Source organism: Scatophagus argus, chromosome 5 (genome assembly GCF_020382885.2).
Source record: "Scatophagus argus isolate fScaArg1 chromosome 5, fScaArg1.pri, whole genome shotgun sequence".
NCBI lineage: Eukaryota > Metazoa > Chordata > Actinopteri > Scatophagidae > Scatophagus > Scatophagus argus.
In genome coordinates, this window is record NC_058497.1 from 14,404,057 (window position 1) to 14,426,273 (window position 22,217).

Here is a 22,217-nt window from a genome sequence, read left to right on the forward strand (position 1 = left end):
GTGGGATGCAGACGAAAACCCAGGGTAAAAGAAAGTTTCCTGCCACCGAAGATCCTGTTTATTTGTTTATTCCTGTTTACCAAATGAATAAATGTTTTGTGGTCACTGCTGCTGAATACAAGCACAATCTATTCAAGTGGCAAAATAATTAAATGAATTGCAGTGACAAAAATGGCTGGATTATTCACTACTTGAGCTAGAAACTTAATCAATTCATTATATTTAGGTGATTCACTCTTAATCCTGTGGCAATCGCAATCTACCCTGATAAAAATGAGTGACTTGGGACACCTCTTTTCTGTTTCAGCTTCCATTACTTCAGTGGTGGTAATGCAAAAAAAACATGTTGATGGGATCACAGTTATCAGATGGGAGAAGAAAAGTTTGAAGGTGAAATAAAACAGAGTGAGGGAAAAAAATGAGAAAAAAAACTGTTTCAAACACTTTCAGGCCTTCCTGTGGTCAGCACAGTTTGAAGTCTGGTGGCTGTCAACCTTGCAAGAATCATAAAAACACATTATGAGCTGAAGCTATTCTTGAGCATCAATTTTTGCAAAGCACATGTGGACTCAATAATGAGAACAATTTGCTTTCAGTCATGCTGGCATCTGCCTTTGGCCTTTTTCACTCCTGGCCGTAATGTCCTTCTGTAACCTAACCCCTCCACTGCAGCTTCTTCCAGTCTCTCTAACTGACACTTGAACTCAAAATATTTCCCTCTCTGTCTGTTGCTTCTCTCTCTTCTCTCAGGTGGCTTCTATACCAAAGCTGTGATTAAGTGGCTCCATTATAAAATGTAATTAGCGAATCTCTTCTCTACAGGCACTGGCCAAGAGTGTTTGCAGCTCACCAACCCCCTGCAACGTACAGACAAGCACATTTGTGTGTATGTGCAAACACACACACACACACACACACACACACACACACACACACACACACACACACACACACACACACACACACACACACACAGTCTTGTTTCCATGCCCTATGGGGACATTACACAGACTTACATTTGTTTCCTGAAGACTTACTCTATCCATAACCATAACCATTACTAGCCTAACTCTAACCTTGTATCACATGGACTTGCATTTTGTCCCCATAAAGACAGTGACTGTGTCAACAGATTGTTGTCCCCACAAGGTCAGTAAAACGTGTCCACACACATACACACAGACATCCACACCTACACTACTGCAGCTTACAAAGCACCCTCACTTCTTCACTCTCACACAACAGAGCCTAGCACTGTAACAGGCAACAGCTTGCTTACTCCAAACTGCAATAATTACTCATTTTACAGCTTCCTCCAATTAACAGGCGTGCTGCTGTCAATGAGCTCCACGCAGAAAATGAGGGCCAGTCTGCTGAGGCCAGGGGGGTTCACAGAGGCTGGACCACTCTGTCAGTATGGAGCGTGCTGTGGTGCGGCGGGCTGGCAGCCTGCAGTGTGTTTGTTTTGGAAAAAGCCTTGTGCCTCTGCTGAACATGCATAGACAGCAGGGGGCTCGATGTGCATGACTGTGTGCAGAGCCAAGAAGCAGGCAGCAGGGGCTGGCTGACACGTGCACAGTATAAACATAAAAAGCATGCATGCAGATCAACACACTCGGGCACATACACACTCTGAACCAATGTCAGATAGAGCAGTCATCTGTCCTACAGCCCAGTATCGCAATAAAGTGACAACAGCCCTCATACTTCTAAAAATGCTGTATTCCAACAACAAGGGTGTTTCCTGTTTAGGAAACCGCTCAGCTTTTTTGAAGGTCCTGAAGAGGAGGGAGCAGTCTGTGTGTTCAGAAGAACAGGTTGAGTTATATTAACACTTGTATATATCCAGAATGATACTGTTTTACAGCATACCCCTGGTGTTCACGCCATCTGGAGAATATACACCCAGAAACATGTTCACTCTCGCACACACACGAGCCAGGATAGTTCTTTACATTAGGCTCCTTTATCTAGCTCATTACACCGGCTTGTGAATAGACGTAGCAAAAGGATCTACAGGATTACAGTCTATTTCTTTAATATAATACGATTAGTCACTCCAACCAGAAATAGGAGGGAAGGTCAATGTTCTCACCTTTTGTATTAGGTGTGGTGACAGCTCCAGTAGTGCATGTGCAGTAAAATAGCCCCAGCTGTTACTTGACATGCAGAAATATTCTTCTTTGCTTCTTGCACACCCTTTCTGTTTCATTTGCTTTCTGCCTGTCACCCTCTTGTCCTCTTTTCTGTTCTCTCTTATCCCTCTCACTCTCTCTCCTTCCACCTGCCTCGTTTGCCTCCTCTGTGGATTGAGGCTGGTTACAGGTGCCAGTGGTGCTTCGGCCAGAGCATGGAGAATGAAATGCCAACTTCTTACACCATCATCATTGGCCTACCTGGCTGCCAACACAGAAGCAGCTGGGACATTTACTTTGCCAGCCAAAACCGAACAAATAAAAGAATATGTAATGTGATATGTAATATGTAATGTAGCCACATCATATTCTGGAAATAATGTAGGCTAAGTGAACTTTCACCTAAAAGGGCTGTTTTCAAATTTCAAGAGATTACTGGAATTTTGATTATATAGATACACTGCACTGTGGGTCATTTTCAGATGCGATAGCATATCCGTCATTGTGATCTTGCATCAGACCACACTTGGTCAAAATGCAGTTCAAGACTGCAATAATAAATAATTAAAATAAATAATTAAAATGAATGAATGATTAAAACATTATGTACTGTTCTGTTTTAAAGTTCTGAATAAAAAGCATTCATGATATATTTTAGCAGCCAATGGCAAACTTACAATGGGCTTTTGGGGCTTAACCAGTTCACCAACACATTCTGTGCCAGAAGTAAAATTCAAGTTAAGTTTAACTTAACTTAACTTAAGTCTCTAAAGCTGATCTAGAAATTTGTTGCACAGTCCTGAACTAAAAGCAACATGACGTTTAGACTCATTGTTACTCACTACTACCCCTCGTAGTTTTCCCTACCAGTCTACAAATCCCTAGCGTCCAAGCACAACCAATGATTAATGCTCCACTCTGAGCTGACACTTGTATCAAAGGTGCAAAGGCAAAGCACATCCAGCGGTGTTCATTATTCATTAGGTTATGAAGTAATGCAGAAAACAACCTGTGATGGTGACTAAACATACAATCATACAGACAGAAAGATAAAACAAAGATAGATCGATACATCGATCTATCTATCCAATAGACAGACAGAAAGAACAAAAAAGGCGGGGGAGACGGGAAACCGTCCTAATATGTGAACACGTCTGCCTTAGAAATTCAATTTGTATCAGTGATTGGCTGTAGGGCATTAAACTCTCCGAGGAGCTGATGGTCATACATGTGAGACGACCTACAGCACAACCACTGGGCTTGAGATGAAAGGATGGTGAGTGCTATCGAATAAGAAACGACAAGTAGGAAGTGGCTAGAGAAATGGAGGTCAGCGACTGTTTTCGACACGCCTCATTGCTCTCTGTCTCCACAAAGTGTTAGATGTTCTATTGTCTTTTCAGGTTGCATTTTGAATCAAAGCCCTCTTGTTTTAATATGTATTTACTGGCTTGACACAGCGTGGGTGTTTTAGACAATGATGCCACTACTCTATTTTAACTTAACAAAAGACGTGAAATATCAACTTGTCATGTGCTGATTTGCAAATATTCTGCTTAAACTCTGTGTGTGTGGGTGTGAGAGTGTGTGTGTCTGTGTGTGGGCAGTGAGCCACGCTCCTTATCGCTGCCAAGGCCCTGGCACCTCAAGTGTCTTGCTGGCTGAAGCAGCCCCAACCCAACAGCGTGTGGGAGGTGTTAGTCAACAAAACAAACAACACCCCCATCCTGTCCCCCCGTCTAACACCTTGCCTCTTCCCATTAACATAACTGGCAGGGCTGCACTATAATACTTCTGGTTAAAATCATTACATTAGGCCTGTTAGTATTATCCTTCTGCTTGACTGGCCCAATGCCAGTTTAAAGAGTTGACACGGGGGGACACAGACAAGGTTAATAAAGGCAGATGGGACACTGTCTGAATCTTTTACGAGTTGCTTAAATATGATTTTTCTCACATTCAGACAGGAACTCAATCTTCGCTTTCATACAGTTCATCCCACCTGAAAGGGTCAAATATTTTAAATGGTGACATGAAGCTCAGACTTATTCCTCTTTGTACTGTCAAACTGTCTGCTTCTTGTCTGTGTCATAAGAGCGTAACAACAGATACTTAAAATTCTGTAGATAAGAAAGCACAAATACAGCTATCTGCTGCAGCAGAGTGGTGACGGTTTGTTGGATCAGTGATAGGTTAATAACCATAATACATAATGCAGCACTGACGGGAAAGTACAATGGTCGGGGCAGCAGGGAAAAGGAGGCTATGGCTGTCAGGGTGAGAGACAAGTATTTCCAGGGGAAATACCATGCATATGTCAGTACAGTATCATGAAAAAGCATACATTTAAGGGATTACAGGTCAAATAACACTTTACATCAAGAATCAGGCCTTAAGATGAGATGTGAAATATGAAGTCCAGGAATTTATATAACGCAGGGTTTTAAGGGCTAACTCTATAAAACTAGCACACAGCATCAGCAGCCGCATATAAAAATGATGGCATTCAGAATAATCATAATAGGACACAAATAACGAGTAAAGATGCAAACAGATATTCAGGTATAATCCTTTCATTGTATGGACTGAATAATAAGGCAGAGACAATGAGAGGGAGTGAGAAACATAGCAATACCTGCCATATCCAGTATAGTTGGAAAAAAAGCAAATGTTTATCTTGTGTGTCTTTGAGAGTTTATCAACCAGTATATATCTATATTTAATCTATCTATCCATATATATATATATCAAGAAAGAGAGAGATAGGTATAACTGATGATCTGGATATCACTTGCTTTTTATAAACTTGTCTGTACATCGTTGGTCATAGAATACATACTGTTCATTTATGGCCTGTATTTGAGGTGTGCAAAGCACTTCATGCTCACAGATAATATCGAGTCATATCATACTTTGTTGGCATTTAGTGTGCTTTAGTGTTTAGTTAATCTATTTATTTCTTTATTTATTTCTTCTATGTATTTTGGTATGTATGTGCATGTGTGTATGTCTATATATATGTGTGTGTGTGTGTGTGTGTGTGTGTATCTGCGTATGTATGAATATGCTTATAAATTATACACTATTGTATGATGAACGTATGTGTATCAATGTATGTATATCACCATTTTATAACTTATTATAGTATATATTGAAGTAAATAGGGAGAAGGGATGAGATTGAATAAGCTTTGGCTTCTTCCCACTCCTTTTGAAAATAAGTAAGTGTTAAGTCTTGTTGTTTCATTGTTTTTCTTCTTTCTTTTTCTTTGTTTGTTTATCTATGTTCAATAAATAAATAAATAAACAAACAAACAAATAAACAGGGCTGGCAGAAGAAAGTGAAAAGTTTTGTAAGAAAATATCTTTTCTTACAAAACTCACACATACATTCCCTTCCCTAACCCTAACCCTCCCATTTGGTGTCTCATCACCTGGCTCTGCAATATATTCTTACTTATGGACAATTTATTCCGCAGTAAAGAGATATCACAAACACTGTGCTATCTGTCAGAACGATATTCGATGGACAAAATGGAAAGTTTAGCTGTTTTGTGACTCACATGAAAGAGGCTATCTTTATAAATATTTTGAAATCTAGGGTTATGTGCCACAGAGTTATATTTACCACATAAGCAAACACAACCGCAGCCAAATTCTTCATCTTGATCCACATCTCTGTCGCTGAGATATTCAAGGCTTCTGCTGCTTCTGTGCTGGTGTTTATGTTTCATCCTATTACTCAGACACAACTTATATTTTTCACCTGGGAGATCAACCACAGAGTTTTACTGCTGGTGACGGCTCAGCTCCACGGGAGCATTTGGAGATGCTGTTGATGGATGGGAGAGTATTGGGCCATCACTTTTCCCAAACAGATTTCCCCAGCCAGCCTTGGATTTGAAGCAATGTTCTTGTCTCTATCTGCCTCGCTTAACTGCTAGTCACCAGTTCTTAACATGCAGTCCAAGAAATGTCAGCTCTCCACATGGGGTTCTCGGTTCTCTCACTGTTGTCCAAACACCTGATTAATGAATACAGTACACGGCACAGGAACAACAGTTGTTCAGTCATCCATTCATTAACGGACAGCACTTGAAGCTGCTCAAAGCCTCTTATCACTTACATTTCATTAGTGACTAGTTTCAGTCCCAGTAAATGCGTTCAGTTTAGAAGAAATTGATCAGTATTAGAAGCAGTTTTCTCTGGTGTGAAATTGAGGCAAAGAGATGTCAAGGGAGACCAGTTTCAGAGACTGTGCAGGGTGGTTCAGGGGCAACATCTGGAGTGTTGGTGGTGACTAATGAGTATTTTCACTAAACGAAAGAGCACAATCAGGCTACTTGTGTAGGAAGCTTGAAATCCAAGCATCCACTGAGGCAATACTGGAGTGACTATTATTAATCAAAACCCTCAGAAATCCCTGCCTATTATGTTATTGTTATTTTGTGAGACAAGAGAGTAAAATATCACTGTTTGTTCTTTTATTCCATCACAAATCATCACCTCAGATGCATCAAATTTGCAGCCTACAGATATATCTGTAAAACCAAGCCAGCGAAATCAGCAGCAAAGTCAACACCTTTCCATTTTAAATTTATTTCCCATGAAAATATGCTCCTTTGCACCTTCTAAGAGGCATCCCTAACATTTAATTTTGTGTTCTGACGCCCTGACACTCCTGCGAGCAGGATAATGGGTATTGTTTGCACCAAAAGATGTCAGTTGAGCAAGTGTTTTCATGGCTCCCTGCTGTACGATCCAGCTCGAGTTACATCTCTACCATAAAGACAGCTATAACTTTTGCCAGAAGCAGTCCCCTATGGAGATCAGGACACTGCTGTAGAACTTTGTACTCACCACATATGTTACAACAGGTGAAAATATATGTGTAAGTCAATTGTGCTGATGTGCTGAATTCATGTGATTACTCGGAAGCCAGATTCTACCAATATCAGATTTGTAGCACTGGGAGTTACTTTACCTGCCTTAGGCCATCCTTGCTGTTCTGCATGATCCTCAGGGCGTAGTTAGACCGCTGACCCTTGCTGTTGAATTCAATGTGTCCTGTTAGACCTTCCAATTCTACCTATCCAACACAGAGACGGCAACACGTTAAAAGACCACAGAAAAGAAATGCATTTTCACACGAACTGCGGACTTTGCCTGGAGTTGCCATTTCACACAACAGGACATTAGCCTTGTTAAACAGGTTCTCACCTACTGGAACTTTGGTTTAGGCGAGAACAGCAGAAGGAGTCATGACTAATGACTGTTTGTGTTGATATCAATAGTACATGTAATTGGACGTGTCCGCAATAGCAAGGAAAGAGTGGAGAGCAATAAACAGGCTCAGACATTATACTTGGACATTACACTCAAACATTACAGACATTGTTCTAAGTTAATGTCAGGTTCAGCTGATTCAGACATTTGTGTTTTCACATGCAGCTCCACTGGGTAATGTCTAGATACGTTCAAGGTTGCAGCGCACGCATGAAAGAGACTCAAGAAATCCTGCTTGCTTCCTTCTAAGCAGCACATATTATGTATTTGACTGGAGGCTACATTAGCACTACTGGCTCAGTATCAGCCTTTTGAAACTTGTCAAATTTAGAATAATAATATGAAGACGAGGCTGTAATATCCCCAATTTACAGCAAAATAGAAGGGCCATTAGTCACGTCTTCTTCCTCTCAGAGACAAACAGTCTGATATCGAACACACGTCACATTTAAGTATTTCAGCAGCCCAATCACTTACAGCCATTTCTCCCTAACAGGAACACACATTTTATTCGGTGACGGCTCATCTTTATCTCTCCTACTCTATTGTCTCTCACTATGATGTAGAGACTAAATAAAATGACCTAGTGGATAGGGAGTATATCTTTTTAGAGGACTACACCTCTGCAGTCTGTAAAATCTATCTCTAAAATCTCTAAAATAATGTAGAAAGTGAAGCAATAAAGACAATATCAATGAGCTTGGCTATTTGACATCTGGATAAAGCTAATTCTTGCCATTTTTGTTGTTGAAAACAGACAAAAACCTAACAAAAAGTGTGAAATATCAAATACTTTGTTACACTTTGGGAACTAGATTTATCCACTTTTATCTTCTTGTAACTGAAGATTGATATAACTGCCATTTATGTAAATATGAAGTAACTGGTTGGCTTAGCTTAGCGAATGGACTGTGATCAGGAGGAAACAGCGAGCTTGGCTTTATCCAAAAGTGACAAAATCAGCTTACCAGTACCTCTAAAGCTTGTTATTTACTTGTTCAATTCAAACAAAAAGTCTACAAATGTCAATTTGTCGTTTACTGGGGGTTATGTGCCAGACTCTTTATGTGGGGTGCAGTGACTTCTGGTTGCCAGGCAACCTCACGGTATCAAAATCAGGTCTCTGCACTAAGAATGTTTGTACAGATTATACATTAAGGGAGAACTCAAATGTTAATTTGTGTGCTTCAGAGCTTTAGAAGTACTCGGCTAGCTGTTACTCAGTGTTTGATGTTTTTATTCTAAGCTAAGCTAAAAGGCTGATGGCAATAAATACATAATTAGCATGGCAGAAATTTCTCATATTTTTATGTGTTTTTGTTCTGCCTGACTCTCCAACTTGAAACAACAAGGGAAGGGAACAGATAAGATAATGGCAGATAGTCAAGCTTCTGGAGATGTTCATGTTAATTGGATATTTTAGAGCCCAGATATTTTCACTGGTAGCTTGATAATAATGTGAAATATAATGAGATTTAATATACAAATTGGGAGCCTTAGAGCTGCCAGCAGAGTTTCTGTTACCTTTAGACAGAATTAGGTGATTTGTTTCTCCAGTGCTCCAGTCAGTTCGCTAAGTTCACCTAAATAAGCCTCATACAGTACAGTACAGTACAGTCATGAGAGAGGTATTGATCAAAAAAGCAAATAACCATATTTCCCAAATTATCAAACTATTCCTTTGAAATAAATAATGGTCAGTCTTGTCTTCACTATTAAGCCTAGTGAAGACAACCTTACCATCCTTAAGTAATTCATGAGGCTGGTGCCGTGCTCCCAGATCTTGGAGGACTTGCAGGAGAGCTGAGTGGCACCAACATTCTGGCTACGGTTCAACTCCTGGACTGCCGCCACCACCGCGTATACCGCATCAAAGAGCAGAGCTGAGGAGAGCTGCACAGGGAGAGGGAGAAGGTGAATTATGCATTCACACCCTAATACACACACACACGCACGCACGAAGCTACAAAAAGTCGAAGCACACAAACGGAGAGTCTAACATATCAGTGGTCAGTGGTCAGTGAGGGGTTAACCCATCCCTGGAGTGGCAGCGAGATTATTCCATTAGATCATTAGAAAGACTCTGATCTGCTGACAGCGTTGAAACTATCTCTCTCTCTCTCCCTCGCAGAGAAACCCTGTCCTTCCTGCTCTTCCCCAACAAAGCTGGCACACCCTGACCATTCCAATTACCGACTGCCTCTCGCAGCGATGGCCAGAAAACAGTGGGAGAGGCAGCTTTTCCTCTCATCTCCCCCGTACAAACAACCTCATCGTCCCTACCACCGCGTCCTGCTATGTACATTTTTTAAAATGCATGATGCCCTGCATTAGGGGAGAGTCTGAGCTTCACAACTGCATCTGTATAAGGGAGCCAGAGATGAAAAGGCCGAGACGCTAGGTGGATATTGATAGAGGGAATGTGATGTATGGTAAATTTAGGAGACCAAAGAGAACTACTACAATAGGTTATTAAGATACAAAACTGTGATGCTTTACAGCTTTGAACTGGCTAACATCATTGGTGGATTGCACATTAAGAGCACTACTGTGTACAGAGGCAGTCTGTGAAGACATTAGAACCATGAGTCGATGCATTTTAGGTTTGACATATGGAAATAAAAAGTGAATGGCAAAATGTTACAAAATGTTTGTGATTATATTCCACTTCTATCTCATAATATCTACGACATGAAGTGAAGTGCTGTGGAGTTTACTCATCTTCATTTTACTCTAGAAGTCTGTCTTTTTGTTTTCTCATTATCTTTCCATATGCACTAGCTGGGATCAAAGAGTTTATATTACACGACTCGTACGGCGCGACTGGTCCTTTTTCAAATCTTGTTCGTGCCTCAGAACAAATTCTGGATAAGAAGAAAATAACCTATATGGGCCGAGTTGTCAAAATCAGCATTTTTGTCTTTTTTTTTTTTTTTTTTTTTTGCATATGACCTATTGACTCTGCTGATGCTATGCAGAAATAAAATGACATGCAATGAGATATAGCCTGATAACAAAAACACATTATCAGCAAATGACAACTCCATCTGGTCTATCAGTCTAAATCTGTATATATATGGGTGTTATTTTTATAGTTTTTCATAAAAATACTGTATAGATGTCTACAGATTCTATTCTTTCTAAGGTGTAATCCACTTGTGTGTGAAAAGTAATGCTGTATCTAAAACTGTCACATTTTGTGTATTTTTGCAACATATTTAAAGGCAGCATAATTTGTCAACAATATATCTTGTAAAATACTCAGCTAAAATGTGACTGACTGCATCTTTTGCAGATTAACTTTTATGATCATTTAGCACGGTGCGAGTACATTGATCGTCTCAGCTCCACACATGTGAAGAGTTCACTTGCATTCAGATTTTTTTTCCTATGCATCAGCCCTACAGTTAACATTTCCTCCAGACCTAATTACTGTAAATGAAAAGACAGCAAATTATCTATGTGCATGTCTAAATGAGTTAATCACTTACTTGGTCTGACTTCCTTTATTCTCTCTAGTTATTAGCTAATTAGTCACAAGTCCTAATTGCCACAGGCTCAGAAGTATCCGAGTGACCTGCTGAGCACAAAATACAAAATCTTTTCATGTTGCGTTCAAACTGTTCTTAACCTGCTTCACCACCCAGCTTGTGTGAAGCAGGGGTGGGTGATGGGTGTATGGATGTATGTATGAACGTGTTTCTTTTTTTTTTTCTTTTCCTTATTCTTTTTTGGTTCTCTTAGCTTCAAACAGAGACATTAACATTAAGTGACATTACTGAATTTCCAGTTCCTAATGAAGCCCTTAAGAAAAAGAAGATTTCTAACACTGTTTTCTTTGTGCCAGATGTGTTAGCCTTGTTGGTTCTTGTAGCTGCCATTTATTCAGGAATGATTTATTTATTCAGGACTTTCTGAAATTTTAATTAAGAAATCTGATACATGTGGATAAATATGTAGAAATCTTTCCATCTGTCTGTTTTATTCACTAATCATTATTTTCCTCTATTGCTTGACGACTGACGTGTAAGGAAATATATAGTAAATGATTGTTTACTGTTCTTTAAGAGCAGGAACTCAATTTAATAACTGATGAATCTCTTGTTACTTCAGGTTTATAAGTGACACTTTTGGACAAATGAACAAGAGAGCTTTGATTTAAAAGGATCTATTGGGAAGTCAGATAACATTCTCATAAATTTTATGTCTCATAAACAAGTGGTCTGTTACGGCCATTTATGTTTGTGAAGTCTGATGTAGAAAACTCAGATAAGCTTTTCTCGTAAAATAAGTGAATGGGATATGCTGAGAATACAAAATATTCAAACAAGATGGCCAGTATTTCTGTTTGGTATCATTGACTCAAATGTAGAAAAAAAAGCCAGCACGAAACAAAACAAATGATTTTTCCCCATATTTAAGTTTCTTATAATACAAACAACAGTGAAATAGCCTTTAATCATTCATATGTAAACAGTAGCTTGGTGATTTGAGGCTGTATTGAATTCACTCATTTAAACATGCAGAGCACAGTATGTTAAAGGTTGAGCTAGACCCAATGTTTAGATGAAAACAGTGGATGGTTTAAGGGTGTGTGTGTGCTGTGAACATAAGCTGCTATTTTGCTTTGCATTATCTCTTATGAAAATTTAAGAAGGAAGATTCCGTTATAAATGTAATGAGGTGGATGCCAAGAGCTGCTAATGAGCTGTCTGGGAAACAACAACTGCCTACAACCACACCTGAAATTGCAACCACAAACTGGATAAATGCCATTCCTGCATATTTCAGAAGCATTTTTTGTATCTATGTGACTTCAGTGTTTTAGTTGGTGAGCTTGAGGAACACAAGTATAATTGGAAGAGGAAATTGTATGATATAATGAAGTATTGAAGATCCTATTTGCTTGGTAAGGAAATAAATAAGTTCATCCATTATTCTCAGACAGGTAACCCTGGTCTTTAGCCTGTGTGTGTGTGTGTGTGTGTGTGTGTGTGTGTGTGTGTGTGAGATCATAAGTGTACAAACCGGGGTTCCAGCAAAAGGTGCATGATCACAGTTCTCCTGCCAGGAGCGGTTGAGGCTTAGCACGAAATCCTGAAAGAAGGGATGAGTTTTGTTGAAGACCGAAAAACCAACGATGTTGACTCGTTGGTCCGCCACGTCGTCCAGTCGGAGTAAAGAGAATTCCTGCAGGGGCAGCAATGAGACAGACAGAAAGAAAGAAATGGATTACTGAATCAATACAGCTGACTGAGATGGGAGCTGTCATGATCTACCATAATCTATTTTAAATAACAGCAAATGACATATTGAACTGCAGTCAAGGTAAAAAAAAAAAAAGATCACGTGTTAATCAAACATGTTTACAATCTGATTTAATCTGTCTCATTTAGCTTTCATTAACTCCCATTATTCTGAATGATTGACATGAGAAGGCTGCAGCAATTTGTTCATTCCCACTATTAAGTTATGCCTCACTGCACAAAATCATGCATTTTGCCACTGGCCATATGCATATCCTGACATACAGGTCATTGTATGAATACTGGATTGCAATGCTAAGGGGCTAAAATGAGGGAGCAACAGACAGAAAGAGCCCAAGGCAGACTGCAGACTGGAAATGGGGAAGAAACGAGGACAGATAGATGACTGAGAGAATGAGATAGAAATCCATAACATACTGAAATGCGTCAGGTTGGGAGGAGAGAAAAGTACGGGTATTTATTATTTGGCTCTTTTGCTCTAGGGACAGGCAGGTTTTCATGGGCCTCGGGAACAACAGGCAGGGGAAAGGCAGAGATATCGATGAGAAACAGCAGGAAGGAGAGGAGGCGGGGGTGTGACAGGGGATGGACATGTCCTGAAGGTTAATAGAGGTGTCAGAACCTTGTCCCCCCCCTCCTCACCCACCCACCCACCTGCCAAGGTGGCAGCCTTTGCCTGGCAGACCTATGTGGCATCTAGCTTATGACAGGCTGACCCAGCCCTGTCTGTCTGTCTGTCAACAAAGCCTGGGACTCTGTAGATAAGAGATTGGAGGGGATGGTGAGTGGTAGAGGGGAGTCTGAGGTAGAAAATGAAAAGGGGTGATGTGGGAGAACCACTAGGCAGAGCAGAGATCACAGGGAGAACAAATGTGAGCCATGCATATCCGCATGTATATAGCTTACAATGGTCAAGAGGTTGGAAAGACAAGTGGTAAGAAAGCCAAAGATAGGATAATGCCAAAGATTATACTACCTCATGTTCTATTGTGTACAATCTGTGTGGTAGGAGCTTTAAGGATTAGGTCAAAATCTTATTTTTTTGTTATTATTTTTTTTTTAAAGCAGACATTTTAGGCAGCCAAGAGAGACTCTTGACCAGCGCCTGGAAATATCAAAGCTCAAAATTTAAGTCACGCCGCCACAGAAAAATGACAGACAGGAAAATGGCCTTTTTCATCTGTAATAGGAAAATAGATGAGAGGGGATTAGGTAACTCAGATAATGGATGCACAGACAAAAAGAGTGAATAGGTCACTGAATTAAATAACTGATAAGCAGGTAGGTAGAAAAAGCTCTCAGACCAGGAGGAGACTGAGCATGACTCACTCCACTGTGAAGACACCAGTGGGTGACTGCAGTGATACAGATTCAGAGCAGAGCAGGGCAGGCAGAAGCAGTGAATATTGACTTTAAGTGGGAGGCCTATTATCCCCTGTGCCACTCCTAGAAACCTAAAATCCCAAATGTTTAGCTATGGCAGTGTGCAGCTCTGCACCTCTACTGCATGTTAAAAATGAGCACTGGAAACTAGATATATTCCAGGTGAGTATTAAGAAGGTCTGCAAAGGGCTCAAAATTAACTACAAGAACATCAAAACATAGGTGGTAGTGAGTATCTGCAAGCTGCAGAAAGGGCAGAGGGATACTGCCTGACTGTGTGACAGAAGTTAATGACAGTCCGGTGTCATTAATTAATCATTAACTCATAAGATGGTTTCTGCTTATAGTCTCACCTATGCTAATTTCTCACCTAGGCTGTTTTGCATTTTTTCTTCCTGCTCAGCTGGAGTCGAGTTTTGTGCTTATACCCAGTTTTACAAAAAATACAACCCAAAGAGTTATTTTAAGCCACAAAACAAATGGAAACAAAAAAAGGATAGTTGACAAAAATGTGTAAGAATGGAAGTTTGGTGAGGAAGTGCAAAGAGCAGTTTTTAACATATAACTTGTAAATTGAGGCAGAAAAAGAAATAAGGAGCCGCTAGCTGCTCTTGAACTTTAGCAGACATTTGCTAGTAATGACTGAGATAATGGCCTCATGGTTTGTTTGAGAAGAGTGTGTTTTTTGTGCCTACTGAATTAAATAAAAAAAAAAAAAAGCAAAACAAAACATAACTGAGTGAAACTGAAAGCCTGGCTCTCTTGATTTTATGTTTTACTTTTGATAATAGAAAATTTAAAGAAGTCAAGAATTAGAGGGTTGAAACAGGGATTAAGTGTTCCTCAGCAAAGCCTGAGGAACACTTAATCCCTGCCTTAAATTGAACCTCATATGTGATCACATCAAAAGAAAATTCTAATTTGACAATATTCATTGTTTATCATGAACCTAAAGCAAAGATCAAGGCCATAAAAACCCAATTCCTGTGCATTACATAAAACATGTTGGCCTTTCTATAGTCTTCGTGTATCTTTAGCTATCCCTTGTGGGGCCTCATAAGCCTTTTGGGACTGGCCATATAATTACTGGCTAAGTGTATTTTAATAGATCATTAGAGGCAGAGCTGTGCAAACGAGCCTATCATTACACATGCCCCTCAAGAGTGCCTGCATGTATGCGAACACACACGCACACACACCCAAACTAGAGGATGCATGTGAACACCCACACACAGGAAAATGAAATTCCTATAATTGAGCAACACATGCACATACTCACTGAAGACCAAGGTCACCAAAACATCCCTAGGCTATGTCTGAAGAAAACTAATGTGCTGCGTTCATAGGCTTTTAGTGCACAGGCACACACACACACACACACACACACACACACACGATCGGGCACAAACACAGACTAAATCCTTCAACATGAGCAATCATGCTCCCTTGCATACTAAATAGATGGTGTGAAATGGACAGTGCTTAGTAGAGGACAGTTGGTTCCCAGCAATGGGGGGGACGAAAAGGAGGAGTTTGGAGGACAGACGAGAACGATGGAGGAACCAACTGTCACCAGTGAATCAATGGAGAGAGAAGAAGGTGAGAGATTAGCTGGCACAATTGAGAGTTTAAAAAGCAGTGGGGGAGATGGAGAAAGCGACAGAGGGAAGATGAGAGGAGGCGGGAGGGTGGGAGAGCGCGAGGGAATGACAACCTGGCCGAGGGCCTTCCACACCGACTGTCACCTGGAGATCAATCAGCAGCCAGCACTCAAGCCAACCGACCAAAAACTGTTGCTTCACCTCTTTGCCCCCCCCCCCTCCGAAACCTCACACTCATGAAGCCTCTGTCTTATCTATACTTTATTTCTGTCTCCTTCTTTTTACTCTCTCAGTGTCTCTGCTATCATTTTCAGAAGGATTTCTTCCCTTTAACCTTTAGCTTTCAGTGGTTTCTTTTACTTTGCACATAATGGACCTTTCACACATGCACACATGTACACTCACCAACAGGAGCGCCCAAATGTGTGACCGCTTGGTGTTTGTTATGATGTAGTCAGCTTGAGCAGTGAATAATGAGATCCCAGGAGGACTGATGCTGCTGATAGTGGGATACCCTGCCATGAACCCAAACCCTTCCCCCTCTTCACACCCCTCATCTGTCGACACACACACACACACAGGCATATTTCTTTGCTGTAGTGAGTCTCTATAAATCCACCGCCCTAAACAGGATATCCAAAATGAAGCGAAAACCTTTCTAGATCAACCAGCCTCTTTCAGCTCTTCTCTTTGTCCGTTGATCTCATCTGCTTAAATAGGATAAAAAAAGATTATAGTGATTTTCTATGGGCTATAAGGACATATGAATCAGGCTGCATGTCTGCTGCATGCATGTTAAAACATCCTGTAACTGAAACTTTGATGTTTCTGCCAGAAATATTCTGTTGATAGATAATCCTTTCAAACACAAGTTAGACTGCATAGTGAGTTTTGTAATGCGTATACATGCTGTGCAGGGACTGTTGGAGTGCTGCTTCCTACTGTCACTTTTTTCATATTGTGAATAAGACAATGAATAAGAAAACTCTCCGTTTTTCAATGAGTTTGAGACATCTGAACGTTTTGACTGTTTGAAGAACTTTGAGTTGCATTAAAATTAAGCGAGTTTGCCGAAGCTGAGAACTACTGGTGAATAGTGGTGTAAAGAATGCCGCACTAATGTCAAATGAGTCAGAAAGAGGAATTGAAGTTGCACATCCAATGACTCAGGGGCATAATTTTAACATAAATTAAAAGGGTATTAAGGACTGTTGTAGAAGTAAATGTAATATTTGTGCTTTTGGTTTATGAAAGTCATAAGCAGAACCGCAGTATAAGAGAAGGAAAAATGAGGGGCAAAATGACATTTTATATGGAAACATATTTGTATCCACCTGATAAATTTCAGCCAAATTTTTATTCTACTTTTGTCTCTGTTTTGGTCTCCACTAACTCCTGAGGGATATATCTGGCTTTTTAGCTCCTCAGTGTTCCACTATGTTCACTAGTTAGTGTTCAACTTTGTTGGTCTGCCATATAGTGTTTCTATCAGGGGATCTGCGAGGAGCCTGATGACAGCACTGAGACTGAACCAAACACAGGAGTTGCGAGCTATAAAAGCTCATCCATCCTTCCATTTTCTATACCACTTATCCATCAGGGTTGCAGGGGCCTGGAGCCTATCCCAGCTGACTGGCTCGGTTTTTATGTAGTGTACTTGATCCATTGTTAATGTTGATCAGTGCACATTAGACATGAAGTCATGTGACATCTCCTTTGCCTTGCTGTAACCTCAAATGGTAAAGAGATGACTTTCTCCAGTGTGACATGTGGCCCAGATAAAGACAGAGCTGTCAGTTGTGATAATCATAATTGACAATTTGAGAAAGAAAGGAAAAGCATCTCTACTCCTTATCTAGCATGGCAGCTCCAGTAGGCTATGACTGAGAAATATTTCCGTACTTCTGTGTAATTGCTTATGGATTTTCCTTGTGATAAAGTAATAATTAATAACATGCCTCCTGTTATACTGGGGGGAAGGGTATAACTGCATAAAACCCTTTAGGCCTCAGTCTGGAGTTCACTCTGTAATGAAATCCAGTTCTAGTGGCACACCGATTATTCCCTAATAGCTGGAATGTTCATGCAGTGTTTTTGGCAATAAGTCATTTCATGCTTGTATCAATTGCGTAAATTCAGGCTGAGCTCTAAAGCCTCCTGCAGCCTCTTAATTACGATGTGAGTGTGGGACGGGAGGAGAGGGAGCATTACCAAATGTCATGCCTATAGACTTCTGATGAACCTGGGATGTAATGGCAAAATTGAATAAAAGATTCACTGAATTTTCTGTTCATGAAATTCAACACAATAGTCTACAGCAGCCGGACATGAAGTGAGTAAATGGAGCTCCTACAGTTTCTCTTCTACAGTACAGTTACAGTTGCAGTCTGGATACTTTACTGTACCGCATAGAAGTGCCCAAAGTCATCCTATTTGTGTTAGTCACTAAGTTGTCATTTACATCGTTCCCAGTGGCCAGCCACTTTGATTCTCTGCGAGATGACCATGACATTAACAAACCATATATCTTAGTGCAGCATGCTGGAGTTGATACATTAGTTTTGTTTGAAAGCATTTAATAGCCGCATACATCAAAACAATCTGGCAGCATTCCTGCACAGTGTTGGAAACAAATGACCAATTTTCTTCCATTATTCATGGAATTTACGTCTGACCTGCAACAGTAACAGCCTATTTGTGTGGCAGAGACCTCATGCCCAGAATAATTCTTTGGCTGGTGGAGGCCAAAACACTATGAATATTGCAGACACTAGCATATGTTTGGAATCTGAAGAAGTCTATCTTTTCAAGTCAGCTATTCCTTCAAATCCCAGTAGAATTTTATGGAGGAACATAACAGCTGAATGCACATAAAGCAAAAGAAATTTTTGAAGATGAACAGCCTTCCAAGTCAAAAAAATGTCTCCAAATTACTTAGGAATGCTTCTTTTAATTGGAAGGCTTTGCATCCACAGAGCATATTATTTTGTTTGGAAACTGAAAGCTCTTCCTGGACCTCTTAGGCTGCAGAGTCGGCAGCGGGGTGGAGGAGCGAGTGGCTGAAATACTGGGGCAGAAAATAAAGAGGGTGAAGCAGCAGATAATGGAGATGAGACTCCATCTAAACTCTGCACGTCTCAGTGAAGCCCGGAGTGTTTCGCATCGATCACCTGAGTGTTTCACATTAAGACCAAGTAACCTTTCAACTTTAAGAGTATACATTCTCCTCGTGCTGAAAAGAATGAATCGTCTACAGGAAATGTCTTCTAACAGTCATGCTGTGATTTTTTTTTCACATTATTTGCTATGATTATCAACATCTCATACTTTCTTCTGGTTTTATTTTTGAGGTGATACGGACTTTGGTGGACGAAAGATGCAAAGGGAAAGCACCTCAGGGGATTTCGCGATCCCCTATCAAAACAAACCCTAACCACATTTAATCTAAGCAGACCAGCTAAGGTGATTTGAGCGTCTGCGGCTCAGTTCAGTAGTGAATTGATGGTGACAGGGGCTCACATGTGGTCTTTTGTACAACAAAGAGGCAGATTTTGCTGCCTCATTCAGATTTCGCTTTGCATTTTGTTTTGGTTTTCTGCTTTGTCATCATAACATGGTATTGCCAGGATTTAAGGCAGGATACCTTCAAATGGTTTTCACTTTTGCTTTATCGTGTCAGTGAGCTTCTTCTTTACTTTTATTTTCCCCTTTTCGTTTCTGAGGGAATGCATGTGTCGTTTCCTATTAATTTTTTGTGCTGCTCTCAAACCAGCCAATTCTGCAACCAATTTAATTGGATCAGCGGGGTGTTGTGATAGGAATAAAAGCTGTACAGGAGGCGCAGCCACTGTAAACAACTTGAAAAACTGACATTAAAGCCATCTGGTTTAGGAAATCACAGTAGTGTTGTGACAGCAATACAGATAAGTTTATTTAAATTTCCATCTCATCTGCGATGGAGAACTTGAAATAGAAGAACTTAACCTCAGAAGTGTCAATTTCAGGTGCATCTTCATTACCTTAATGCAAAGTTAAATGAGGTCTCAGTATCAAAAGAATCTAGATTAGGCCTAATTAAACTATTAAAGCTCAATAACAGACCTCACGGGGATGTATGACAGAACATCAAAGAGAAATTGCATTCTGGCAAATAACTTGTTTCACAGACCTTCACTAATCCTGATTGGACACGATCAGCTCGGCAATCAGCTGAGCTCAATCATGTATTGAACTTCCTGTCTGGACTTCTTTGTCTGGCAGAGTGATAATCAGAATACAATAACAGTTATGCGCTTCAATTAAAATGAAAACTGCATCAGGCTTATTAAAACAGCAAAGAGCTAGACATGATATTTGCTCCAAATATTACTATTAACTTTCTGGTAGGTGCTAAATTTGATGGAGGAGAACACAAAATCACAGGTATGAGTGGTTTTAAAAGCACATGAACATGCACACTTAAGCACACTTTGATGGTTAAAGATGCATGACAGGGTAAGCGGGGTCACTGACAAAGAGCACTAATTATCAGTTAATTTCCACTAAATAGAAGCACTCTCAACAAAGCATGCGTGTAAAGTCTGTGATAAATTTCACATGAAGTGGTGTGAAAAGAGTTTTTTTGCTATTAGCAGCTCATTATACTGAACATAGCAGGTTTGAAACTGGCCAACGAGGGGAAAGAGAAAAACGTGCAGGAATAAAAAGACGTGGAAAGAACGTAATGGGCGGTGCAGAGGATAGGTGAGGAAAGTAAAGGAAGTAAAGAAGGCACAGTGACAGTCAGGTGGACATGAGATTTTGGGAAGATGCTGGGAAAAAAGTTAGAGAGCAAAGAAAGGAAGTAAGGTATGAAGTCAGCAAGTAATTTCAGCTTTACAACAAAGACCCTACAGTAAACTGTGACTCAAGCCCTGGGATTTGGAAGATAATAGGCTGTAATACAATTGTCAACACTGAGTCATCCAGACACGGGGCTCAGAGGGAGAGCTGGTGGTAATAGGGCTGACACAGAGTAATCAATACGCCAGAACTCCTCACACATACAAAGATGTGAGCCTGAGAGGTGGAACACTCCACTAAACGGTTTACCTTTATTTACACAAAAATTCAGCCGCTGTCTGGCTAATCTGTAAAGATAAAAAGAGACTGGGAAACTTCAAGTCTTATAATTTTATGGTAAACAAGCCTGCTCAGTATGTGTTTTCATTTCGTCTGAGAGTTATGTTTAGGGTGATAAGGGAAGGAGACCTGACTCCCATATAAAACAGGCCAGATCATCGGTAGTCTCTCAGACAGACTCCACAATCTCTATACTATCTCTAAGTCAAAAGAAGTTCTCTTCATGAATCCTGAATTTTTTGAATATGAACAAACCTCAAGTCCTAACCTTTTAACCCTCCGAATTAGCCATAAATGAATAATGAATGCCCTTCATAAAAACACATGTGCATGTCAATGCGTTTGCCATTCTTCTCTCTTTGTGTAAGAAAATGTCAAAGTCAGAGGACAAGACTTAAAGCAAATATTTTCCTCTTCATTAAGGTAGGTGACCAGGTATAGGATATCAAAGTATTCTACACAATTTCTTCTTCTTCTTCTTCTTTTTTTTTTTTTTTTTTTTACCAAACTCATTAAACATTATATGTTAATTTGCTTTCAGTGGAAACACATGCAGGGAAATGCAGGGTGAGAACAGAGCTGTTGAGAATATGCTCAATTGGTGATGAAAAAGTGGCTGAAGCAGCTGTCTGTGTGGCTGCAAAACTAGCAATAATGTACAGCATAATAATGCATTACAATTGCAAGTTCTTATGTAAGCCTTTCACATTTCATAGTTGCTTATTTGCAGCAGTGAGCTAGGTCACAATCCAAAGCTGTTTTAGTGGAGCTGATCTTCAACCAAATAAGGCCATAAATAAATGATTAAGACATGAATGAGTCTCAGGTTATTAATCATCTGTGCAATCTGATATGGAGCATAATGAACTGATTGAAAATGTCAGTGAAGCATTTCACCCAGTCTTCATGATGAAGAAATATTATATTCTCCCATCATAATTTTCTCAACACATGGAAGCTGCAACATTACTAATCACATGAAAAAATAAACCTCATCTCCAGGTATGGGGTGGTGGGGGGGAATAAAACATATGAATAAAACATTAAAATATGAGAGATGTAACATCCATCTTTGGTAAATGGATAAACAAAACTTGCAAGGTAAAGCAGAGTGAGCTGCAGAGCTGTGCATCCAGAGCAACAAATGAATGCTTCAGTGAGTGGAGGAAATGTTACGCACCTGACTCATTCCCACTGTAAACACAGGATTATAGTTCTACAATAAGGAGCCGCAGCTGCATGAAGCTGCCATGACTCTGCCATAGCTGACTTCCTCAAGAATTACAGTAAAAGTCCGAGTTACAGCGACGGCTTCTGTTTACTCCGACAAGTTTCTGAGGTCGGCAGAGATTGCTGATAGGGAGGACAACAGTGCCAAAGTTTCCTACCCGCCGTAGCTAAACTTGAGAGTACTTTAAAACGGCT

At 40.2% G+C, this 22,217-nt stretch overlaps 1 protein-coding gene across 4 annotated transcripts in view; it reads right to left on the minus strand.

The window, feature by feature from the left end:
* Window positions 1-22,217, minus strand: part of grik4 (glutamate receptor, ionotropic, kainate 4) — a 254,036-nt gene that overhangs the window by 35,590 nt on the left and 196,229 nt on the right. For all 4 annotated transcript variants that reach the window (XM_046389058.1, XM_046389057.1, XM_046389056.1 and 1 more), the window contains 3 exons: window positions 12,449-12,610; window positions 9,161-9,313; window positions 7,119-7,223 (listed from right to left, as the gene is read on the minus strand). In XM_046389058.1, the coding sequence (XP_046245014.1) occupies window positions 7,119-7,223; window positions 9,161-9,313; window positions 12,449-12,610 (420 nt within the window). The remainder of the gene's footprint in view (window positions 1-7,118; window positions 7,224-9,160; window positions 9,314-12,448; window positions 12,611-22,217) is intronic.